The sequence below is a fragment of the Dendropsophus ebraccatus genome, chromosome 9, assembly GCF_027789765.1.
Source record: "Dendropsophus ebraccatus isolate aDenEbr1 chromosome 9, aDenEbr1.pat, whole genome shotgun sequence".
Lineage (NCBI taxonomy): Eukaryota > Metazoa > Chordata > Amphibia > Anura > Hylidae > Dendropsophus > Dendropsophus ebraccatus.
Genome location: NC_091462.1, coordinates 120497384 through 120523557, shown reverse-complemented (window position 1 = coordinate 120523557; position 26174 = coordinate 120497384). Strand labels below are relative to the sequence as shown.

The window sequence follows — 26174 nt, the reverse complement described above, 5'->3', positions numbered from 1 at the left end:
TACAGTACATGTATATACAGGACCCCCTACTCCATCTATACAGTACATGTATACAGGGCCCCTTACTCCATCTATACATTACATGTATATACAGGACCCCCTACTCCATCTATACAGTACATGTATATACAGGGCCCCCTACTCCATCCATACAGTACATGTATACAGGACCCCCTACTCCAACTATACAGTACATGTATACAGGACCCCCTACTCCATCTATACAGTACATGTATACAGGACCCCCTACTCCATCTATACAGTACATGTATACAGGACCCCCTACTCCATCTATACAGTACATGTATACAGGGCCCCCTACTCCATCTATACAGTACATGTATACAGGACCCCCTACTCCATCTATACAGTACATGTATACAGGACCCCCTACTCCATCTATACAGTACATGTATACAGGACCCCCCTACTCCATCTATACAGTACATGTATATACAGGACCCCCTACTCCATCTATACAGTACATGTATATACAGGAGCCCCTACTCCATCTATACAGTACATGTATATACAGGGCCCCCTACTCCATCTATACAGTACATGTATATACAGAACCCCCTACTCCATCTATACAGTTCATGTATATACAGGACCCCCTACTCCATCTATACAGTACATGTATACAGGACCCCCTACTCCATCTATACAGTACATGTATACAGGACCCCCTACTCCATCTATACAGTACATGTATACAGGACCCCCTACTCCATCTATACAGTACATGTATACAGGGCCCCCTACTCCATCTATACAGTACATGTATACACAGGACCCCCTACTCCATCTATACAGTACATGTATACAGGACCCCCTACTCCATCTATACAGTACATGTATACAGGGCCCCCCTACTCCATCTATACAGTACATGTATATACAGGACCCCCTACTCCATCTATACAGTACATGTATACAGGACCCCCCACTCCATCTATACAGTACATATATATACAGGGCCCCCTACTCCATCTATACAGTACATGTATATACAGGACCCCCTACTCCATCTATACAGTACATGTATACAGGACCCCCTACTCCATCTATACAGTACATGTATATACAGGGCCCCCTACTCCATCTATACAGTACATGTATACAGGACCCCCTACTCCATCTATACAGTACATGTATATACAGGACCCCCTACTCCATCTATACAGTACATGTATACAGGACCCCCTACTCCATCTATAAAGTACATGTATACAGGACCCCCTACTCCATCTATACAGTACATGTATACAGGGCCCCCTACTCCATCTATACAGTACATGTATACACAGGACCCCCTACTCCATCTATACAGTACATGTATACAGGACCCCCCACTCCATCTATACAGTACATATATATACAGGGCCCCCTACTCCATCTATACAGTACATGTATATACAGGACCCCCTACTCCATCTATACAGTACATGTATACAGGACCCCCTACTCCATCTATACAGTACATGTATATACAGGGCCCCCTACTCCATCTATACAGTACATGTATACAGGACCCCCTACTCCATCTATACAGTACATGTATATACAGGACCCCCTACTCCATCTATACAGTACATGTATATACAGGACCCCCTACTCCATCTATACAGTACATGTATACAGGACCCCCTACTCCATCTATACAGTACATGTATACAGGACTCCCTACTCCATCTATACAGTACATGTATCCAGGACCCCCTACTCCATCTATACAGTACATGTATACAGGGCCCCCTACTCCATCTATACAGTACATGTATACAGGACCCCCTACTCCATCCATACAGTACATGTATATACAGGACCCCCTACTCCAACTACACATTACATGTATATACAGGGCCTCTACTCCATCCATACAGTACATGTATATACAGGACCCCCTACTCCATCCATACAGTACATGTATATACAGGGCACAACAGGTATACCAAACTGTGACTGGGTAACACTGCTACACCAGACCTAACCAATACCGCCATACTGTGCTGGATAACACTGTCATACCAGACCTGACCAATACCGCCATACTGTGACTGGATAACACTGCCATACCAGACCTGACCAATACCGGCAAACTGTGACTGGGTAACACCGCCACACCAGTCCTGACCAATACCACCATACTGTGACTGGATAACACCATCATATCAGACCTGACCAATACTGCCATACTGTGACTGGGTAACACCGCCACACCAGACCTGACCAATACCGCCATACTGTGACTGGATAACACCCCCATACCAGACATGACCAATACCGACACACTGTGACTGAATAACACTGCCATACGGGTAAATACAACCCTGCAGGTATACAGGACACTACAGGTATACAGGACCCAGAAACTATACACTACAAGTGCACGGGACCTCCACAAAACTATATACTACAGGTATACAGGACCCCAAACTTTACACTACAGGTATACAGGACCCCAAAACTATATACTACAGGTATACAGGACCCCAAACTATACACTACAGGTATACAGGACCCCAAAACTATACACTACAGGTATACAGGAACTCCACCAACTATATACTACAGGTATATAGGACCCCAAACTATACACTACAGGTATACAGGACCTCAAAACTATACACTACAGGTATACAGGACCTACACCAACTCTACTACAGGTATACAGCACCTTCACCAACTCTTTACTACAGGTATACAGGACCCCAAAGCTATATACTACAGGTATACAGGAACTCCACCAACTATATACTACAGGTATACAGGACCCCAAACTATACACTACAGGTATACAGGACCCCAAAGCTATATACTACAGGTATACAGGAACTCCACCAACTATATACTACAGGTATATAGGACCCTCAAACTATGCACTGCAGGTATACAGGACCCCCGAACTATATACTACAGGTATACAAGACCTCCACCAATTATACACTACAGGGATCCAGGACCCTTAAACTATAAACCACAGGTATACAAGACTTCCACCAACTATACATTACAGGTATACAGCACCAACTATATACTACAGATATACAGGACCCCCGAACTATACAGTACAGGTATACAGGACCTTCACCAACTGTACACTGCAGGTATACAGGACCCCCCCAACTATACACTATAGGTATACAGCCCCCCCAACTATGCACTACAGATATGCGAGACCCCTAAAAACTATACATTGTGGGTATACAGAACCCCTCCAACTATGCACTACAGGTATGCACTAATTCCACTGATTAACTCAGATGAAACAATACCTTTAGCTTGGCCTCCTGGGCACCTTAGAACAAATCTAATTAACACACTGACACTTTATACCCGGGCAGCGACGGGTACATTTTCTAGTGCATATATATATATATATATATATATATATATATATATATATATATATATATGAGTATAGGTGTATAATATATATATATATATATATATATATATATATATATACCTATACTTATACGTATATATATATATACGTATAGGTGTATATATATATATATATATATGTATGATTATAGGTGTGTATATATGCTGTATATTTATATATATATGTGTGATTATAGGTATATATATATATGTGTGTGTATGATTATAGGTGTATATATATATATATATATATATATATGTGATTATAGGTGTGTGTATATATGTATGTGTATAGGTGTATAATATATATATATATATATATATATATATATATATATATATACCTATACTTATACGTATATATATATATACGTATAGGTGTATATATATATATATATATATATATATATATATATGTGTGTGTGTGATTATCGGTATATATATATATATATGTGTGTATGTTTCCCAGCCGTCATCATTGACCTCTGCACTTTGACCCCTGGGAGATGTCAATGTGTAACCTGCTGTTTACCTGAAGTTTCTGCAGGAATTCCCTTATTTCTATTAGCAGCAGCCGAGAGAGCAGGAGGAGGTGAGGACGGGTGTGCAGCATGGAATAGGAGGGGGGGGGGGGTCGCAGGGGATAATAATAAGGGGGACAGGGGGTAATAATGAGGAGGGCAGGGGGTAATAATAAGGAGGGGACAGGGGATAATAATAGGGGAGGCAAGGGGTATTAATGAGGGTAAGGGGGAATAATAAGGGGGGAAGAGGATAATAATAAGACGGGGCAGGGGGTAATAAGGGGGGGTGGTAGGGGTAATAATAAGGGGGACAACAGGGGGTATTAACGGAGGTGCAGGGGTTAATAAGGGGGTAGGGGATAAAAATTAGGGGGACAAAGAATAATAACTGGGTGCAGGGGGTGATTAGGGGCAGAGGGTAATAATAATAAGGAGGGCAGAGGATAATAGGGGGGGCAAGGTGTAATAGTGATTGGGGGGGCAGGGTGTAATCGTGATTGGGGGGCAGGGTGTAGTAGAGATTGGGGGGCAGGGTGTAATAGTGGTCAGGAGGGCGGGGTGTAATAGTGATTGGGGAGCAGGGTGTAATAGTGATTGGGGGGCAGGGTGTAATAGTGATTGGGGGGCAGGGTGTAATCGTGATTGGGGGGCAGGGTGTAGTAGAGATTGGGGGGCAGGGTGTAATCGTGATTGGGGGGCAGGGTGTAGTAGAGATTGGGGGCAGGGTGTAATAGTGGTCAGGAGGGCGGGGTGTAATAGTGATTGGGGGGCAGGGTGTAATAGTGATTGGGGGCAGAGTGTAACTGATTGGGGGCAGGGTGTAATAGTTATCAGGAGGGCAGGGTGTAATAGTGATTTGGGGGGCAGGGTGTAATAGTGATTGGGAGGCAGGGTGTAATAGTGATTGGGGGCAGGGTGTAATAGTGATTGGGGGCAGGGTGTAATAGTGATTGGGGGCAGGGTGTAATAGTGATTGGGGGCAGGGTGTAATAGTGATCAGGAGGGCAGGGTGTAATAGTGATTGGGGGCAGGGTGTAATAGTGATTGGGAGGCAGGGTGTAATAGTGATTGGGGGCAGGGTGTAATAGTGATTGGGGGCAGGGTGTAATAGTGATTGGGAGGCAGGGTGTAATAGTGATTGGGGGCAGGGTGTAATAGTGATTGGGGGCAGGGTGTAATAGTGATTGGGGGCAGGGTGTAATAGTGATTTGGGGGGCAGGGTGTAATAGTGATTGGGGGCAGGGTGTTATAGTGATTGGGGGGCAGGGTGTACTAGTGATTGGGGGCAGGGTGTAATAGTGATTGGGGGGCAGGGTGTAATAGTGATTGGGGACAGGGTGTAATAGTGATTGGGGACAGGGTGTAATAGTGATTGGGGGCAGGGTGTAATAGTAATTGGGGGCAGGGTGTAATAGTGATTGGGGGCAGGGTGTAATAGTGATTGGGGGCAGGGTGTAATAGTGATTGGGGGCAGGGTGTAATAGTGGTCAGGAGGGCAGGGTGTAATAGTGATTGGGGGGCAGGGTGTAGTAGTGATTGGGGGCGGGGTGTAATAGTGATCAGGAGGGCAGGGTGTAATAGTGATTGGGGGCAGGGTGTAATAGTGATTGGGGGCAGGGTGTAATAGTGATTGGGGGCAGGGTGTAATAGTGATTGGGGGCAGGGTGTAATAGTGATTTGGGGGGCAGGGTGTAATAGTGATTGGGGGGCAGGGTGTAATAGTGATTGGGGGCAGGGTGTAATAGTGATTGGGGAACAGGGTGTAATAGTGATTTGGGGGGCAGGGTGTTATAGTGATTGGGGGCAGGGTGTAATAGTCATTGGGGGGCAGGGTGTAATAGTGAATGGGGAGCAGGGTGTAATAGTTATCAGGAGGGCAGGGTGTAATAGTGATTTGGGGGGCAGGGTGTAATAGTGATTGGGGGGCAGGGTGTAATAGTGATTGGGGGCAGGGTGTAATAGTGATTGGGGAACAGGGTGTAATAGTGATTTGGGGGGCAGGGTGTTATAGTGATTGGGGGGCAGGTGTTATAGTGATTGGGGGCAGGGTGTAATAGTCATTGGGGGGCAGGGTGTAACAGTGATTGGGGGGCAGGGTGTAATAGTGGTCAGGAGGGCAGGGTGTAATAGTGATTGGGGGGCAGGTGTTATAGTGATTGGGGGCAGGGTGTAATAGTCATTGGGGGGCAGGGTGTAATAGTGATTGGGGGGCAGGGTGTAATAGTGTTCAGGAGGGCGGGGTGTAATAGTGATTGGGGGCAGGGTGTAATAGTGATTGGGGGCAGGGTGTAATAGTGATTGGGGGCAGGGTGTAATAGTGATTGGGGGCAGGGTGTAATAGTGATTGGGGGCAGGGTTTAATAGTGATTGGGGGCAGGGTGTAATAGTGATTGGGGGCAGGGTGTAATAGTGATTGGTAGCAGGGTGTAATAGTGATTGGGGGCAGGGTTTAATAGTGATTGGGGGCAGGGTGTAATAGTGATTGGGGGCAGGGTGTAATAGTGATTGGGGGCAGGGTGTAATAGTGATTGGGGGCAGGGTGTAATAGTGATTGGGGACAGGGTGTAATAGTGATTGGGGGGCAGGGTGTAATAGTGATTGGGGACAGGGTGTAATAGTGATTGGGGGCAGGGTGTAATAGTGATTGGGGGCAGGGTGTAATAGTGATTGGGGACAGGGTGTAATAGTGATTGGGGGCAGGGTGTAATAGTGATTGGGGGCAGGGTGTAATAGTGATTGGGGGCAGGGTGTAATAGTGATTGGGGGGCAGGGTGTAATAGTGATTGGGGGGCAGGGTGTAATAGTGATTGGGGGGCAGGGTGTAATAGTGATTGGGGGCAGGGTGTAATAGTGATTGGGGGCAGGGTGTAATAGTGATTGGGGGGCAGGGTGTAATAGTGATTGGGGGGCAGGGTGTAATAGTGATTGGGGGCAGGGTGTAATAGTGATTGGGGAGCAGGGTGTAATAGTGATTGGGGGGCAGGGTGTAATAGTAATTGGGGGCAGGGTGTAAAAGTGATTGGGGGACAGGGTGTAAAAGTGATTGGGGGACAGGGTGTAATAGTGATTGGGGGCAGGGTGTAATAGTGATTGGGGGCAGGGTGTAATAGTGATTGGGGGCAGGGTGTAATAGTGAATGGGTGGCAGGGTGTAAAAGTAATTGGGGGGGCAGGGTGTAATAGTGATTGGGGGCAGGGTGTAATAGTGATTGGGGGCAGGGTGTAATAGTGATTGGGGGCAGGGTGTAATAGTGATTGGGGGCAGGGTGTAATAGTGATTGGGGGCAGGGTGTAATAGTGATTGGGGGCAGGGTGTAATAGTGAATGGGTGGCAGGGTGTAAAAGTAATTGGGGGGCAGGGTGTAATAGTGATTGGGGGCAGGGTGTAATAGTGATTGGGGGCAGGGTGTAATAGTGATTGGGGGCAGGGTGTAATAGTGATTGGGGGCAGGGTGTAATAGTGATTGGGGGCAGGGTGTAATAGTGATTGGGGAGCAGGGTGTAATGGTGATTTGGGGGGCAGGGTGTAATAGTGATTGGGGTGGGGGGTCAAGGTGTTGTAGTGATAATAATAATAATAATAATAATAATAATAATTTATTTGTATAGCGCCAACAAGTTCCGCACCGCTGTTTCTATGCATACAGTACAGAGGTACATAATACACAGTTAAATAATTAGAATGATTAAAAATTACATGAAAATACAAAGTATAAAGGAGACCTGCTTGTTGGAGCTTACAGACTAACAACTTGGGTGACGGCAGGCAGAAGGGCTTCATTTGCCCATATTCCGGCCATTGCACATAGTTAGAAATACAGGATGAGCCAGTAACAACGCCAATGTCTGATTGCAAGTAAACATATAGGGGGGCATTTATTAAGTCCGGCGTTTTTTACGCCGGACTTATAAATGCCCCCGCAGCGCCGGCGCTACGGGATTTATGTAGAGGCGGACTGCCTCTACATAAATCCCGTGCGCACCGCCGAAAACCTACGCCAGCTGAGGACTGGAGTAGGTTTTCGGCGTACATTTGGGCGGAACAGATGGTAAATTGCGCGGACTCTGAGTCCACGCCCTCCGTTCCGCCCACTACATGCCCCCTTTCCGCCCCCCTGGCGTACTCGGCGGAAAGTGCCAATTTGCAAATATTTTATTCGCAGATCGGCCATTTGCGTATAAAAAAATACGCAAATCGTCACTTTCCGCCGAAAATCATCCGTTCGCCGGATGATACATGTGGCCCATAGAGTGCAGGAACCGTCAGAGAGAGAGCCAGGGAAACAGAAAGGGGAAACAAGTTTAGGGAACGTTATAAGCGAGCCTGAGGAGATGAGTCTTCAGGCCACGCTTGAAACTGTGAGTATTGGGTATGAGTCTGAGGTCTTTGGGTAGGGCGTTCCAGAGAGCTGGTGCCGGGGTGACAGGCTCCCGACCCCCCGTCCCGCTTCCTGATCCGGTCGGGTCACGGAGATATGAGCGCCCGAAGCCCGCCGCACGCGCTCACAGGAGAGTCCGATGCCCATAGAGAATGATGGAGCATCAGACTCCCCATCCATTCTCTATGAACGTCGGACTCTCCTGTGAGCGCGCGCGCCAGGCTTCAGCGCTTATATCTCCGTGACCCAACCGAACCAGGTGAGGTGACTCGGGATCAGGTGAGTATAGAGGGCTCTAACGGGAGGGTCGGGAGCCTGTCACCCTGGCACGGGGGGTGACAGGTCTCCTTTAAGGTTAGATCATTAGCAGAGCACAGAGCATGGGAAGGATGGTAGGTGGAGATGAGGGAGGAGATGTATGGAGGGCAGAGTTGTGGAGATGAGGAGATGTTTGGAGGGCAGAGTTGTGGAGATGAGGAGATGTATGGAGGGCAGAGTTGTGGAGATGAGGAGATGTATGGAGGGCAGAGTTGTGGAGATGAGGGAGAAGATGTATGGAGGGCAGAGGTGTGGAGATGAGGGAGAAGATGTATGGAGGGCAGAGTTGTGGAGATGAGGGAGGAGATGTATGGAGGGCAGAGTTGTGGAGATGAGGGAGGAGGTGTAAGGGGAGGGTAGAGTTGTGGAGATGAGGGAGGAGGTGTATGGAGGGCAGAGTTGTGGAGATGAGGGAGGAGATGTATATAGGGGCAGAGTTGTGGAGATGAGGGAGGAGATGTATGGAGGGCAGAGATGTGGAGATGAGGGAGGAGATGTATGGAGGGCAGAGATGTGGAGATGAGGGAGGAGATGTATGGAGGGCAGAGTTGTGGAGATAAGAGAGGGGCGGATGTATGGGGAGGGCAGAGTTGTGGAGATGAGGGAGGAGATGTATGGGGAGGGCAGAGTTGTGGAGATGAGGGAGGAGATGTATGGAGGGCAGAGTTGTGGAGATGAGGAGATGTATGGAGGGCAGAGTTGTGGAGATGAGGGAGGAGATGTATTGAGGGGCAGAGTTGTGGAGATGAGGGAGGAGATGTATGGAGGGCAGAGTTGTGGAGATGAGGAGATGTATAGGGGGCAGAGTTGTGGAGATGAGGGAGGAGATGTATGGAGGGCAGAGTTGTGGAGATGAGGGAGGAGATGTATGGGGGGGCAGAGTTGTGGAGATGAGGGAGGAGATGTATGGGGGGGCAGAGTTGTGGAGATGAGGGAGGAGATGTATGGGGAGGGCAGAGTTGTGGAGATGAGGGAGGAGATGTATGGAGGGCAGAGTTGTGGAGATGAGGGAGGAGATGTATGGGGAGGGCAGAGTTGTGGAGATGAGGGAGGAGATGTATGGAGGGCAGAGTTGTGAAGATGAGGGAGGAGATGTATGGAGGGCAGAGTTGTGGAGATGACGGAGGAGATGTATGGAGGGGCAGATTTGTGGAGATGAGGGAGGAGATGTATGGAGGGCAGAGTTGTGGAGATGAGGGAGGAGATGTATGGAGGGCAGAGTTGTGGAGATGAGGGAGGAGATGTATGGAGGGCAGAGTTGTGGAGATGAGGGAGGAGATGTATGGAGGGCAGAGTTGTGGAGATGAGGGAGGAGATGTATGGAGGGCAGAGTTGTGGAGATGAGGGAGGAGATGTATGGAGGGAAGAGTTGTGGAGATGAGGGAGGAGATGTATGGAGGGCAGAGTTGTGGAGATGAGGGAGGAGATGTATGGGGGGCATAGTTGTGGAGATGAGGGAGGAGATGTATAGGGGAGGGCAGAGTTGTAGAGATGAGGGAGGAGATGTATGGGGAGGGCAGAGTTGTGGAGATGAGGGAGGAGATGTATGGAGGGGCAAAGTTGTGGAGATGAGGGAGGAGATGTATGGAGGGCAGAGTTGTGGAGATGAGGGAGGAGATGTATGGAGGGCAGAGTTGTGGAGATGAGGAGATGTATGGAGGGGCAGAGTTGTGGAGATGAGGGAGGAGATGTATGGAGGGCAGAGTTGTGGAGATGAGGAGATGTATGGAGGGCAGAGTTGTGGAGATGAGGGAGGAGATGTATTGAGGGGCAGAGTTGTGGAGATGAGGGAGGAGATGTATGGAGGGCAGAGTTGTGGAGATGAGGAGATGTATAGGGGGCAGAGTTGTGGAGATTAGGGAGGAGATGTATGGGGAGGGCAGAGTTGTGGAGATGAGGGAGGAGATGTATGGAGGGCAGAGTTGTGGAGATGAGGGAGGAGATGTATGGAGGGCAGAGTTGTGGAGATGAGGGAGGAGATGTATGGAGGGCAGAGTTGTGGAGATGAGGGAGGAGATGTATGCGGGGCAGAATTGTGGAGATGAGGGAGGAGATGTATGGAGGGCAGAGTTGTGGAGATGAGGAGATGTATGGAGGGGCAGAGTTGTGGAGATGAGGAGATGTATGGAGGGCAGAGTTGTGGAGATGAGGGAGGAGATGTATGGAGGGCAGAGTTGTGGAGATGAGGAGATGTATGGAGGGCAGAGTTGTGGAGATGAGGGAGGAGATGTATGGAGGGCAGAGTTGTGGAGATGAGGGAGGAGATGTATTGAGGGGCAGAGTTGTGGAGATGAGGGAGGAGATGTATGGAGGGCAGAGTTGTGGAGATGAGGAGATGTATGGAGGGCAGAGTTGTGGAGATGAGGGAGGAGATGTATGGAGGGTAGAGTTGTGGAGATGAGGGAGGAGATGTATGGGGAGGGCAGAGTTGTGGAGATGAGGGAGGAGATGTATGGAGGGCAGAGTTGTGGAGATGAGGGAGGAGATGTATGGAGGGCAGAGTTGTGGAGATGAGGAGATGTATAGGGGGCAGAGTTGTGGAGATGAGGGAGGAGATGTATGGAGGGCAGAGTTGTGGAGATGAGGGAGGAGATGTATATAGGGGCAGAGTTGTGGAGATGAGGGAGGAGATGTATATAGGGGCAGAGTTGTGGAGATGAGGGAGGAGATGTATGGAGGAGGGCAGAGTTGTGGAGATGAGGGAGGAGATGTATGGAGGGGCAGAGTTGTGGAGATGAGGGAGGAGATGTATGGGGAGGGCAGAGTTGTGGAGATGAGGGAGGAGATGTATGGAGGGCAGAGTTGTGGAGATGAGGGAGGAGATGTATGGAGGGCAGAGTTGTGGAGATGAGGGAGGAGATGTATGGAGGGCAGAGTTGTGGAGATGAGGGAGGAGATGTATGCGGGGCAGAGTTGTGGAGATGAGGGAGGAGATGTATGGAGGGCAGAGTTGTGGAGATGAGGGAGGAGATGTATTGGGGGCAGAGTTGTGGAGATGAGGGAGGAGATGTATGGAGGGCAGAGTTGTGGAGATGAGGGAGGAGATGTATGGAGGGGCAGAGTTGTGGAGATGAGGAGATGTATGGAGGGCAGAGTTGTGGAGATGAGGGAGGAGATGTATGGGGAGGGCAGAGTTGTGGAGATGAGGGAGGAGATGTATGGAGGGCAGAGTTGTGGAGATGAGGGAGGAGATGTATGGAGGGCAGAGTTCTGGAGATGAGGGAGGAGATGTATGGAGGGCAGAGTTGTGGAGATGAGGGAGGAGATGTATGGAGGGCAGAGTTGTGGAGATGAGGGAGGAGGAGATGTATGGAGGAGGGCAGAGTTGTGGAGATGAGGGAGGAGATGTATGGAGGGCAGAGTTGTGGAGATGAGGGAGGAGATGTATGGAGGGCAGAGTTGTGGAGATGAGGAGATGTATGGAGGGCAGAGTTGTGGAGATGAGGAGATGTATGGAGGGCAGAATTGTGGAGATGAGGGAGGAGATGTATGGAGGGCAGAGTTGTGGAGATGAGGAGATGTATAAGGGGCAGAGTTGTGGAGATGAGGGAGGAGATGTATGGGGAGGGCAGAGTTGTGGAGATGAGGGAGGAGATGTATGGAGGGCAGAGTTGTGGAGATGAGGGAGGAGATGTATGGGGAGGGCAGAGTTGTGGAGATGAGGGAGGAGATGTATGGAGGGCAGAGTTGTGGAGATGAGGGAGGAGATGTATGGGGAGGGCAGAGTTGTGGAGATGAGGGAGGAGATGTATGTAGGGCAGAGTTGTGGAGATGAGGGAGGAGATGTATGGAGGGCAGAGTTGTGGAGATGAGGGAGGAGATGTATGGAGGGGCAGAGTTGTGGAGATGAGGAGATGTATGGAGGGCAGAGTTGTGGAGATGAGGGAGGAGATGTATGGAGGGCAGAGTTGTGGAGATGAGGGAGGAGATGTATGGAGGGCAGAGTTGTGGAGATGAGGGAGGAGATGTATGGGGGGCCGAGTTGTGGAGATGAGGGAGGAGATGTATGGGGGGGCAGAGTTGTGGAGATGAGGGAGGAGATGTATGGGGGGCAGAGTTGTGGAGATGAGGAGATGTATGGAGGGCAGAGTTGTGGAGATAAGGGAGGAGATGTATGGGGGGGGCAGAGTAGTGGAGATGAGGGAGGAGATGTATGGAGGGCAGAGTTGTGGAGATGAGGGAGGAGATGTATGGGGGGCAGAGTTGTGGAGATGAGGGAGGAGATGTATGGAGGGCAGAGTTGTGGAGATGAGGGAGGAGATGTATTGGGGGCAGAGTTGTGGAGATGAGGGAGGAGATGTATGGAGGGCAGAGTTGTGGAGATGAGGGAGGAGATGTATGGAGGGGCAGAGTTGTGGAGATGAGGAGATGTATGGAGGGCAGAGTTGTGGAGATGAGGGAGGAGATGTATGGAGGGCAGAGTTGTGGAGATGAGGAGATGTATGGAGGGCACAGTTGTGGAGATGAGGGAGGAGATGTATGGAGGGGCAGAGTTGTGAAGATGAGGGAGGAGATGTATGGAGGGCAGAGTTGTGGAGATGAGGGAGGAGATGTATGGAGGGCAGAGTTGTGGAGATGAGGGAGGAGATGTATGGAGGGGCAGAGTTGTGGAGATGAGGGAGGAGATGTATGGAGGGCAGAGTTGTGGAGATGAGGGGGGAGATGTATGGAGGGCAGAGTTGTGGAGATGAGGGAGAAGATGTATGGAGGGCAGAGTTGTGGATATGAGGGAGGAGATGTATGGAGGAGGGCAGAGTTGTGGAGATGAGGGAGGAGATGTATGGAGGGCAGAGTTGTGGAGATGAGGGAGGAGATGTATGGAGGGCAGAGTTGTGGAGATGAGGGAGGAGATGTATGGAGGGCAGAGTTGTGGAGATGAGGGAGGAGATGTATGGAGGGGCAGAGTTGTGGAGATGAGAAGATGTATGGAGAGCAGAGTTGTGGAGATGAGGGAGGAGATGTATGGAGGGCAGAGTTGTGGAGATGAGGGAGGAGATGTATGGAGGGCAGAGTTGTGGAGATGAGGGAGGAGATGTATATAGGGGCAGAGTTGTGGAGATGAGGGAGGAGATGTATGGGGGGCAGAGCTGTGGAGATGAGGGAGGAGATGTATGGAGGGCAGAGTTGTGGAGATGAGGGAGGAGATGTATGGAGGGCAGAGTTGTGGAGATGAGGGAGGAGATGTATGGAGGGGCAGAGTTGTGGAGATGAGGGAGGAGATGTATGGAGGGCAGAGTTGTGGAGATGAGGGAGGAGATGTATGGAGGGGCAGAGTTGTGAAGATGAGGGAGGAGATGTATGGAGGGCAGAGTTGTTGAGATGAGGGAGGAGATGTATGGGGGGCAGAGTTGTGGAGATGAGGGAGGAGATGTATGGAGGGCAGAGATGTGGAGATGAGGGAGGAGATGTATGGAGGGCAGAGATGTGGAGATGAGGGAGGAGATGTATGGGGGCAGAGTTGTGGAGATGAGGGAGGAGATGTATGGAGGGCAGAGTTGTGGAGATGAGGGAGGAGATGTATGGAGGGCAGAGTTGTGGAGATGAGGAAGGAGATGTATGGAGGGCAGAGTTGTGGAGATGAGGGAGGAGATGTATGGAGGGCAGAGATGTGGAGATGAGGGAGGAGATGTATGGGGGGCAGAGTTGTGGAGATGAGGGAGGAGATGTATGGAGGGCAGAGTTGTGGAGATGAGGGAGGAGATGTATGGAGGGCAGAGTTGTGGAGATGAGGGAGGAGATGTATGGAGGGCAGAGTTGTGGAGATGAGGGAGGAGATGTATGGAGGGTGGAGTTGTGGAGATGAGGAGATGTATGGAGGGCAGAGTTGTGGAGATGAGGGAGGAGATGTATGGAGGGCAGAGTTGTGGAGATGAGGGAGGAGATGTATGGAGGGCAGAGTTGTGGAGATGAGGGAGGAGATGTATGGAGGGCAGAGTTGTGGAGATGAGGGAGGAGATGTATGGAGGGCAGAGTTGTGGAGATGAGGAGATGTATGGTGGGCAGAGTTGTGGAGATAAGGAGATGTATGTAGGGCAGAGTTGTGGAGATGAGGAGATGTATGGAGGGCAGAGTTGTGGAGATGAGGGAGGAGATGTATGGAGGGCAGAGTTGTGGAGATGAGGGAGGAGATGTATGGAGGGCAGAGTTGTGGAGATAAGGGAGGAGATGTATGGAGGGCAGAGTTGTGGAGATGAGGGAGGAGATGTATGGAGGGCAGAGTTGTGGAGATGAGGGAGGAGATGTATGGAGGGCAGAGTTGTGGAGATGAGGAGATGTATGGAGGGCAGAGTTGTGGAGATGAGGAGATGTATGGAGGGCAGAGTTGTGGAGATGAGGAGATGTATGGAGGGCAGAGTTGTGGAGATGAGGGAGGAGATGTATGGAGGGCAGAGTTGTGGAGATGAGGAGATGTATGGAGGGCAGAGTTGTGGAGATGAGGGAGGAGATGTATGGAGGGCAGAGTTGTGGAGATGAGGGAGGAGATGTATTGAGGGGCAGAGTTGTGGAGATGAGGGAGGAGATGTATGGAGGGCAGAGTTGTGGAGATGAGGAGATGTATGGAGGGCAGAGTTGTGGAGATGAGGGAGGAGATGTATGGGGGGCAGAGTTGTGGAGATGAGGGAGGAGATGTATAGGGGAGGGCAGAGTTGTAGAGATGAGGGAGGAGATGTATGGGGAGGGCAGAGTTGTGGAGATGAGGGAGGAGATGTATGGAGGGCAGAGTTGTGGAGATGAGGAGATGTATGGAGGGCAGAGTTGTGGAGATGAGGAGATGTATGTAGGGCAGAGTTGTGGAGATGAGGAGATGTATGGAGGGCAGAGTTGTGGAGATGAGGGAGGAGATGTATGGAGGGCAGAGTTGTGGAGATAAGGAGATGTATGTAGGGCAGAGTTGTGGAGATGAGGAGATGTATGGAGGGCAGAGTTGTGGAGATGAGGGAGGAGATGTATGGAGGGCAGAGTTGTGGAGATGAGGGAGGAGATGTATGGAGGGCAGAGTTGTGGAGATGAGGGAGGAGATGTATGGAGGAGGGCAGAGTTGTGGAGATGAGGGAGGAGATGTATGGAGGGCAGAGTTGTGGAGATGAGGGAGGAGATGTATGGAGGGGCAGAGTTGTGGAGATGAGGGAGGAGATGTATGGGGGAGGGCAGAGTTGTGGAGATGAGGGAGGAGATGTATGGAGGGCAGAGTTGTGGAGATGAGGGAGGAGATGTATGGAGGGCAGAGTTGTGGAGATGAGTTAGCAGATGTATGGAGGAGGGCAGAGTTGTGGAGATGAGGGAGGAGATGTATGGGGGAGGGCAGAGTTGTGGAGATGAGGGAGGAGATGTATGGAGGGCAGAGTTGTGGAGATGAGGGAGGAGATGTATGGAGGGCAGAGTTGTGGAGATGAGGGAGGAGATGTATGGGGGGCAGAGTTGTGGAGATGAGGGAGGAGATGTATGGAGGGCAGAGTTGTGGAGATGAGGGAGGAGATGTTTGGAGGGCAGAGTTGTGGAGATGAGGGAGGAGATGTATGGAGGGCAGAGTTGTGGAGATGAGGGAGGAGATGTATGGAGGGCAGAGTTGTGGAGATGAGGGAGGAGATGTATGGAGGGCAGAGTTGTGGAGATGAGGGAGGAGATGTATAGGGGGCAGAGTTGTGGAGATGAGGGAGGAGATGTATGGGGGGCAGAGTTGTGGAGATGAGGGAGGAGATGTATGGGGGGCAGAGTTGTGGAGATGAGGGAGGAGATGTATGGAGGGCAGAGTTGTGGAGATGAGGGAGGAGATGTATGGAGGGCAGAGTTGTGGAGATGAGGGAGGAGATGTATGGGGGGCAGAGTTGTGGAGGGCAGAGTTGTGGAGAGCTTTATGGGTGATGAGGTTTGAAGTGGATTCTGGATTTAATGGGTAACCAGTGCAGTGACTGGCACAGAGGGGAGACGTTAGTATAGCGGCTGGAGAGGAAGATGAGCCTGGCTGCTGCGTTCAGGATAGACTGGAGAGGGGAGAGCTTAGAGAGAGGAAGAGCGATTAGTAGGAGTTACAGTAGTCAGGACGGGAAGGATCAGGGCGACAATCTGAGTCTGAGCGGTGTCAGTAGTGAGAAATGGGCGGATTCTGGAGATGTTTTTGAGATGAAGATGCCAGGGATTCAGAGTGTTATAGCTACTTGGGGGGGTGGCACAGTGTATTAATGATTAGATCACTTGCTGACCACCTCCTGATCCTTCTCCCTTGTCCCCTTAGATGACATCGTGTGACCTCAGGCTTCTCCTGCCCCGATGCCGCCTTCAGCAGCTGGCTCGGGAATGGCTTGCAGAGGACGCTCCATGGCTGGATTTTGCTGGTTGGGCTGCATCCCGTGACGAGCAGGGATGTCAAGAGGCAGTACTCCTGTGCAAGTCAGTGGGGGTGTTGGCGGGATGCCCCTTCTTTCAGGCTGTGTGTGAAGAGGCTGGCTGCAGCGTGGAGTGGGAGTGTAGAGAAGGCACGTGGCTTCAGCCAGTTACAAGAGTGGCCATAGTCCGAGGTGATGTCTCTGTTTTCCTGTCAGTCTGTCTGTGGACCCCATACTGCCAGTCTTATGTAGTCATTATAATCTACACAGGTCACAAAGCATGCCCACTACATTCTCACAGAAGTCTACAGTTAATGGACATAGCTAACCTCCTTCTCACTGCACAGTCATCTCAGCGTAGGCCACAAAGCATGCTCACTAAATTCTCTCAAAGAAGCCTATTTACTGTATTTTATGAGGGACCCCTCTCTGTTTGCCTGCAGTGGGATTCCAGGAGTTCACAAGGGGCACTGCAAGTCCAGTGTATAACAATCACACACACACCTGCTGTAACTGGACATGGGGGGACATTTATTATATCCGCCGTTTTCTGCGCCAGACTTGAAAATGTCCCCGCAGCTCCTAAGGTGCGGATATTTATGTAGGGGCGGACTGCCTCTACATAAATCCAGTGCGCGCGGCAGGAAACCTACGCCGGCTCAGAGCTAGAGTGCTTATTTTCCCCCCCAAAAAATGATAAATTAAGTGGACACCCCCCTCCCCGCCTGCTCCATACCCCCTCCCCACCCCCCTGACATACCGGGCGGAAAGTGACCTGATGCAAATATTTTATTCTCGAAACGGCCATTTGCGAATAAATTTATTTGCATCTGGCCACTTTCTGCTGAAAAGTTTAGGCATGATAAATGTCCCCCATGGTGTATTGTCATCACAAGTCTGCATGTGCCTGCGTTTCCTCTCCTGTTCTGTCCTGTGCCTGCCTCTCCTCTCCTGTTCTGTCCTGTGCCTGCCTCTCCTCTCCTGTTCTGTCCAGTGCCTGCCTCTCCTCTCCTGCTCTGTCCTGTGCCTGCCTCTCCTCTCTTGTTCTGTCCTGTGCCTGCCTCTCCTCTCCTGTTCTGTCCAGTGCCTGCCTCTCCTCTCCTATTCTGTCCTGTGCCTGCCTCTCCTCTCCTGTTCTGTCCTGTGCCTGCCTCTCCTCTCCTGTCCTGTGCCTGTGCCTGTCTCTTCTCTCTTTTTCTGTCCTGTGCCTGCCTCTCCTCTCCTGTCCTGTGCCTGCCTCTCCTCTCCTGTTCTGTCATGTACCTGCCCCTCCTCTCCTGTTCTGTCCTGTGCCTGCCTCTCCTCTCCTGTTCTGTCCTGTGCCTGCCTCTCCTCTCCTGTTCTCTCCTGTCCTGTGCCTGCCTCTCCTCTCCTGTTCTCTCCTGTCCTGTGCCTGCCTCTCCTCTCCTGTCCTGTCCTGTGCCTGCCTCTCCTCTCCTGTCCTGTGCCTGTCTCTTCTCTCCTTTTCTGTCCTGTGCCTGCCTCTCCTCTCCTGTTCTGTCATGTACCTGCCCCTCCTTTCCTGTTCTGTCCTGTGCCTGCCTCTCCTCTCCTGTTCTGTCCTGTGCCTGCCTATCCTCTCCTGTTCTCTCCTGTCCTGTGCCTGCCTCTCCTCTCCTGTTCTCTCCTGTCCTGTGCCAGCCTCTCCTCTCCTGTCCTGTCCTGAGCCTGCCTCTCCTGTCCTGTGCCTGCCTCTTCTCTCCTGTCCTGTGCCTGCCTCTCCTCTCCTGTCCTGTGCCTGCCTGACCTCTCCTTTTCTGTCCTGTGCCTGCCTCTCCTCTCCTGTTCTCTCATGTCCTGTACCTGCCTCTCCTCCCCTGTTCTGTCCTGTACCTGCCTCTCCTCTCCTGTTCTCTCCTGTTCTGTCCTGTGCCTGCCTCTCCTGTCCTGTCCTGTGCCTGCCTCTCCTCTCCTGTCCTGTCCTGTGCCTGCCACTCCTCTCCTGTTCTCTCCTGTCCTGTACCTGCCTCATCTCTCCTGCTCTGTCCTGTGCCTGCCTCTCCTCTCCTGTTCTGTCCTGTGCCTGCCTCTCCTCCCCTGTTCTGTCCTGTACCTGCCTCTCCTCCCCTGTTCTGTCCTGTGGCTGCCTCTCCTCCCCTGTTCTGTCCTGTGCCTGCCTCTCCTCTCCTGTTCTGTCCTGTGCCTGCCTCTCCTCTCCTGCTCTGTCCTGTGCCTGCCTCTCCTCTCCTGTTCTCTCCTGTTCTGTCCTGTGCCTGCCTCTCCTCTCCTGTTCTCTCCTGTCCTGTGCCTGCCTCTCATTTCCTGTTCTGTCCTGTGCCTGCCTCTCCTCCCCTGTTCTCTCCTGTGCCTGCCTCTCCTCCCCTGTTCTCTCCTGTCCTGTGCCTGCTTCTCCTCCCCTGTTCTCTCCTGTCCTGTGCCTGCCTCTCCTCCCCTGTTCTCTCCTGTCCTGTGCCTGCCTCTCCTCCCCTTTTCTCTCCTGTACCTGCCTCTGCTGCTCTGTCCTGTACCTGCCCCTCCTCTCCTGTTCTGTCCTGTGCCTGCCTCTCCTCTCCTGTTCTGTCCTGTTCCTGCCTCTCCTCTCCTGTTCTGTCCTGTGCCTGCCTCTCCTCTCCTGTTCTCTCCTGTTCTGTCCTGTGCCTGCCTCTCCTCCCCTGTTCTGTCCTGTGCCTGCCTCTCCTCTCCTGTTCTCTCCTGTCCTGTGCCTGCCTCTCCTCTCCTGTTCTCTCCTGTCCTGTGCCTGCCTCTCCTCTCCTGTTCTCTCCTGTCCTGTGCCTGCCTCTCCTCTCCTGTTCTCTCCTGTCCTGTGCCTGCCTCTTCTCTCCTGTCCTGTCCTGTGCCTGCCTCTTCTCTCCTCTCCTGTCATGTGCCTGCCTCACCTCTCCTGTTCTGTCCTGTGCCTGCCTTTCCTCTCCTGTCCTGTGCCTGCCTCACCTCTCCTGTTCTGTCCTGTGCCTGCCTCTCCTGTCCTGTGCCTGCCTCTCCTCTCCAGTTCTCTCCTGTCCTGTCCTGTCCTGTACCTGCCTCTCCTCTCCTGTTTTCTCCTGGCCTGTCCTGTGCCTGCCTCTCCTCTCCTGTTCTGTCCTGTGCCTGCCTCTCCTCTCCTGTTCTGTCCAGTGCCTGCCTCTCCTCTCCTGTCCTGTGCCTGCCTCTCCTCTCCTGTTCTCTCCTGTCCTGTGCCTGCCTCTCCTCTCCTGTTCTGTCCTGTGCCTGCCTCTCCTCCCCTGTTCTGTCCTGTGCCTGCCTCTCCTCTCCTGTTCTGTCCTGTGCCTGCCTCACCTCTCCTCTCCTGTTCTGTCCTGTGCCTGCCTCTTCTCTCCTTTTCTGTCCTGAACCTGCCTCTCCTGTTCTCTCCTGTCCTGTGCCTGCCTCTCCTCTACTGTTCTCTCCTGTCCTGTGCCTGCCTCTTCTCCCCTGTTCTGTCCTGTGCCTGCCTCTCCTGTTCTGTCCTGTCCTGTGCCTGCCTCATCTCTCCTGCTCTGTCCTGTGCCTGCCCCTCCTCCCCTGTTCTGTCCTGTGCCTTCCCCTCCTCCCTTGTTCTGTCCTGTGCCTGCTTCTCCTCTCCTGTTCTGTCCTGTGCCTGCCTCTCCTCTCCTGTTCTGTCCTGTGCCTGCCTCTCCTCTCCTGTTCTGTCCTGTGCCTGCCTCTCCTCTCCTGTTCTGTCCTGTGCCTGCCTCACCTCCCCTGTTCTGTCCTGTGCCTGCCTCACCTCTCCTCTCCTGTTCTGTCCTGTGCCTGCCTCTCCTCCCCTGTTCTGTTCTGTGCCTTCCCCTCCTCCCCTGTTCTGTCCTGTGCCTGCCTCTCCTCTCCTGTTCTGTCCCGTGCCTGCCTCTCCTCTCCTGTTCTGTCCTGTGCCTGCCTCTCCTGTTCTGTCCTGTGCCTGCCTCTCCTCTCCTGTTCTGTCCTGTGCCTGCCTCTCCTCCCCTGTTCTGTCCTGTGCCTGCCTCTCCTCTCCTGTTCTCTCCTGTCCTGTGCCTGCCTCTCCTCTCCAGTTCTCTCCTGTCCTGTGCCTGCCTCTCCTCTCCTGTTCTCTCCTGTCCTGTGCCTGCCTCTCCTCTCCTGTCCTGTGCCTGCCTCTCCTCTCCTGTCCTGTCCTGTGCCTGCCTCTCATCTCCTGTCCTGTGCCTGCCTCTCCTGTCCTGTGCCTGCCTCTCCTGTCCTGTCCTGTGCCTGCCTCTCCTGTCCTGTGCCTGCCTCTCCTGTCCTGTCCTGTGCCTGCCTCTCCTCTCCTTTGCCTGCCTCTCCTCTCCTGTGCCTGCCTCTCCTCTCCTGTGCCTGCCTCTCCTCTCCTGTGCCTGCCTCTCCTGTCCTGTCCTGTGCCTGCCTCTCATCTCCTGTCCTGTGCCTGCCTCTCCTGTCCTGTGCCTGCCTCTCCTGTCCTGTCCTGTGCCTGCCTCTCCTGTCCTGTGCCTGCCTCTCCTGTCCTGTCCTGTGCCTGCCTCTCCTCTCCTTTGCCTGCCTCTCCTCTCCTGTGCCTGCCTCTCCTCTCCTGTGCCTGCCTCTCCTCTCCTGTGCCTGCCTCTCCTCTCCTGTGCCTGCCTCTCCTCTCCTGTTCTGTCCTTTGCCTGCCTCTCCTCTCCTGTTCTGTCCTGTGCCTGCCTCTTCTCTCCTTTTCTGTCCTGAACCTTCCTCTCCCGTTCTTTCCTGTCCTGTGCCTGCCTCTCCTCTCCTGTTCTCTCCTGTCCTGTGCCTGCCTCTCCTCTCCTGTTCTGTCCTGTGCCTGCCTCTCCTCTCCTGTCCTGTCCTGTGCCTGCCGCTCCTCTCCTGTTTTCTCCTGTCCTGTACCTGCCTCATCTCTCCTGCTCTGTCCTGTGCCTGCCTCTCCTCTCCTGTCCTCTCCTGTTCTGTCCTGTGCCTGCCTCTCCTCCCCTGTTCTGTCCTGTGCCTGCCTCTCCTCTCCAGTTCTCTCCTGTCCTGTGCCTGCCTCTCCTCTCCTGTTCTCTCCTGTCCTGTGCCTGCCTCTCCTCTCCTGTCCTGTGCCTGCCTCTCCTCTCCTGTCCTGTGCCTGCCTCTCATCTCCTGTCCTGTGCCTGCCTCTCCTGTCCTGTGCCTGCCTCTCCTGTCCTGTGCCTGCCTCTCCTGTCCTGTGCCTGCCTCTCCTGTCCTGTCCTGTGCCTGCCTCTCCTCTCCTTTGCCTGCCTCTCCTCTCCTGTGCCTGCCTCTCCTCTCCTGTGCCTGCCTCTCCTCTCCTGTTCTGTCCTGTGCCTGCCTCTCCTGTCCTGTCCTGTGCCTGCCTCTCCTCTTCTTTGCCTGCCTCTCCTCTCCTGTGCCTGCCTCTCCTCTCCTGTTCTGTCCTGTGCCTGCCTCTTCTCTCCTTTTCTGTCCTGAACCTTCCTCTCCTGTTCTTTCCTGTCCTGTGCCTGCTTCTCCTCTCCTGTTCTCTCCTGTCCTGTGCCTGCCTCTCCTCTCCTGTTCTGTCCTGTGCCTGCCTCTCCTCTCCTGTCCTGTCCTGTGCCTGCCGATCCTCTCCTGTTCTCTCCTGTCCTGTACCTGCCTCATCTCTCCTGCTCTGTCCTGTGCCTGCCTCTCCTCTCCTGTCCTCTCCTGTTCTGTCCTGTGCCTGCCTCTCCTCCCCTGTTCTGTCCTGTGCCTGCCTCTCCTCTCCTGTTCTGTCATGTGCCTGCCTCTCCTCTCCTGTTCTGTCCTGTGCCTGCCTCTCCTCTCCTGTTCTGTCCTGTGCCTGCCTTTCCTCTCCTGTTCTGTCCTGTGCCTGCCTCTCCTCTCCTGTTCTGTCCTGTGCCTGCCTCTCCTCTCCTGTTCTGTCATGTGCCTGCCTCTCCTCTCCTGTTCTGTCCTGTGCCTGCCTCTCCTCTCCTGTTCTGTCCTGTGCCTGCCTTTCCTCTCCTGTTCTGTCCTGTGCCTGCCTCTCCTCCCCTGTTCTGTCCTGTGCCTGCCTTTCCTCTCCTGTTCTGTCCTGTGCCTGCCTCTCCTCCCCTGTTCTGTCCTGTGCCTGCCTCTCCTCCCCTGTTCTGTCCTGTGCCTGCCTCTCCTCTCCTGTTCTGTCCTGTACCTGCCCCTCATCTCCTGTTCTGTCCTGTGCCTGCCTCTCCTCTCCTGTTCTGTCCTGTGCCTGCCTCTCCTCCCCTGTTCTGTCCTGTGCCTGCCTCTCCTCCCCTGTTCTGTCCTGTGCCTGCCGCTCCTCTCCTGTTCTCTCCTGTCCTGTGCCTGCCTCTCCTCTCCTGTTCTCTCCTGTCCTGTGCCTGCCTCTCCTCTCCTGTCCTGTGCCTGCCTCTCCTCTCCTGTCCTGTCCTGTGCCTGCCTCTCCTCTCCTGTCCTGTGCTTGCCTCTCCTGTCCTGTCCTGTGCCTGCCTCTACTCTCCTGTGCCTGCCTCTCCTCTCCTGTGCCTGCCTCTCCTCTCCTCTCCTGTGCCTGCCTCTCCTCTCCTCTCCTGTGCCTGCCTCTCCTCTCCTCTCCTGTGCCTGCCTTTCCTCTCCTGTGCCTGCCTTTCCTCTCCTGTGCCTGCCTCTTCTCTCCTGTGCCTGCCTCTCCTCTCCTGACCTGTGCCTGCCTCTCCTCTCCTCTCCTGTGCCTGCCTTTCCTCTCCTGTGCCTGCCTCTCCTCTCCTGTGCCTGCCTCTCCTCTCCTGTGCCTGCCTTTCCTCTCCTGTGCCTGCCTCTTCTCTCCTGTGCCTGCCTCTCCTCTCCTGACCTGTGCCTGCCTCTCCTCTCCTCTCCTGTGCCTGCCTCTCCTCTCCTGTGCCTGCCTCTCCTCTCCTGTGCCTGCCTCTCCTCTCCTGTGCCTGCCTTTCCTCTCCTGTGCCTGCCTCTTCTCTCCTGTGCCTGCCTCTCCTCTCCTGACCTGTGCCTGCCTCTCCTCTCCTCTCCTGTGCCTGCCTCTCCTCTCCTGTGCCTGCCTCTCCTCTCCTGTGCCTGCCTCTCCTCTCCTGACCTGTGCCTGCCTCTCCTCTCCTCTCCTGTGCCTGCCTCTCCTCTCCTGTGCCTGCCTCTCCTCTCCTGTGCCTGCCTTTCCTCTCCTGTGCCTGCCTCTTCTCTCCTGTGCCTGCCTCTCCTCTCCTGACCTGTGCCTGCCTCTCCTCTCCTCTCCTGTGCCTGCCTCTCCTCTCCTGTGCCTGCCTCTCCTCTCCTGTGCCTGCCTCTCCTCTCCTGACCTGTGCCTGCCTCTCCTCTCCTCTCCTGTGCCTGCCTCTCCTCTCCTGTGCCTGCCTCTCCTCTCCTGACAGAGGGTGTCACTGTCTGTTATCATGGGCCCCCAAATTATCACACCAGCAATGGGGCAGTGTATCCTCTACATTACAGGCCAGATTGAAGAGTTCTCTAACCTGATCAGCACCAGATCCCAAACTCCTCCTCCTATACTGGTTACTACGTATATACCGTATATACTGTATGTGAGGGGTGACTCCTCCTCCTATACTGGTTACTACGTATATACCGTATATACTGTATGTGAGGGGTGACTCCTCCTCCTATACTGGTTACTACGTATATACCGTATATACTGTATGTGAGGGGTGACTCCTCCTCCTATACTGGTTACTATGTATATACCGTATATACTGTATGTGAGGGGTGACTCCTCCTCCTATACTGGTCACTACGTATATACCGTATATACTGTATGTGAGGGGTGACTCCTCCTCCTATACTGGTTACTACGTATATACCGTATATACTGTATGTGAGGGGTGACTCCTCCTCCTATACTGGTTACTACGTATATACCGTATATACTGTATGTGAGGGGTGACTCCTCCTCCTATACTGGTTACTATGTATATACCGTATATACTGTATGTGAGGGGTGACTCCTCCTCCTATACTGGTTACTACGTATATACCGTATATACTGTATGTGAGGGGTGACTCCTCCTCCTATACTGGTTACTATGTATATACCGTATATACTGTATGTGAGGGGTGACTCCTCCTCCTATGCTGGTTACTACGTATATACCGTATATACTGTATGTGAGGGGTGACTCCTCCTCCTATACTGGTTACTACGTATATATACCATATATACTGTATGTGAGGGGTGACTCCTCCTCCTATACTGGTTACTACGTATATATTGTATATACTGTATGTGAGGGGTGACTCCTCCTCCTATACTGGTTACTACGTATATACCGTATATACTGTATGTGAGGGGTGACTCCTCCTCCTATACTGGTTACTATGTATATACTGTATGTGAGGGGTGACTCCTCCTCCTATACTGGTTACTATGTATATATCGTATATACTGTATGTGAGGGGTGACTCCTCCTCCTATACTGGTTACTACGTATATACCGTATATACTGTATGTGAGGGGTGACTCCTCCTATACTGGTTACTACGTATATACCGTATATACTGTATGTGAGGGGTGACTCCTCCTCCTATACTTGTTACTATGTATATACTGTATGGGAGGGGTGACTCCTCCTCCTATATTGGTTACTATGTATATACCATATATACTGTATGTGAGGGGTGACTCCTCCTATACTGGTTACTATGTATATACCATATATACTGTATGTGAGGGGTGACTCCTCCTCCTATACTGGTTACTACGTATATACCGTATATACTGTATGTGAGGGGTGACTCCTCCTATACTGGTTACTATGTATATACTGTATGTGAGGGGAGACTCCTCCTCCTATACTGGTTACTATGTATATATCGTATATACTGTATGTGAGGGGTGACTCCTCCTCCTATACTGGTTACTACGTATATACCGTATATACTGTATGTGAGGGGTGACTCCTCCTATACTGGTTACTACGTATATACCATATATACTGTATGTGAGGGGTGACTCCTCCTCCTATACTGGTTACTACGTATATACCATATATATTGTATGTGAGGAGTGACTCCTCCTCCTATACTTGTTACTATGTATATACTGTATGGGAGGGGTGACTCCTCCTCCTATACTGGTTACTATGTATATACCGTATATACTGTATGTGAGGGGTGACTCCTCCTATACTGGTTACTATGTATATACCGTATAAACTGTATGTGAGGAGTGACTCCTCCTCCTATATTGGTTACTATGTATATACCATATATACTGTATGTGAGGGGTGACTCCTCCTAAACTGGTTACTATGTATATACCATATATACTGTATGTGAGGGGTGACTCCTCCTCCTATACTGCTTACTATGTATATACCGTATATACTGTATGTGAGGGGTGACTCCTCCTCCTATACTGCTTACTATGTATATACCGTATATACTGTATGTGAGGGGTGACTCCTCCTCCTATACTGGTTACTATGTATATACCGTATATACTGTATGTGTGGGGTGACT

The 26174-nt window shown here is 52.0% G+C and overlaps 1 protein-coding gene across 3 annotated transcripts in view; it reads left to right on the top strand.

Annotated features, from left to right (window-relative positions):
• QPRT (quinolinate phosphoribosyltransferase) overlaps positions 1-26174 on the top strand; it is a 49967-nt gene that overhangs the window by 10365 nt on the left and 13428 nt on the right. For 2 of the 3 annotated variants that reach the window (XM_069984754.1, XM_069984753.1), the window contains exon 3: positions 16844-17126. In XM_069984754.1, coding sequence (XP_069840855.1) covers positions 16844-17126 — 283 coding nt within the window. Of the gene's footprint in view, positions 1-3943; positions 3983-16843; positions 17127-26174 lie in introns of those variants that run through there. The other variant, XM_069984752.1, reaches the window with a different exon arrangement.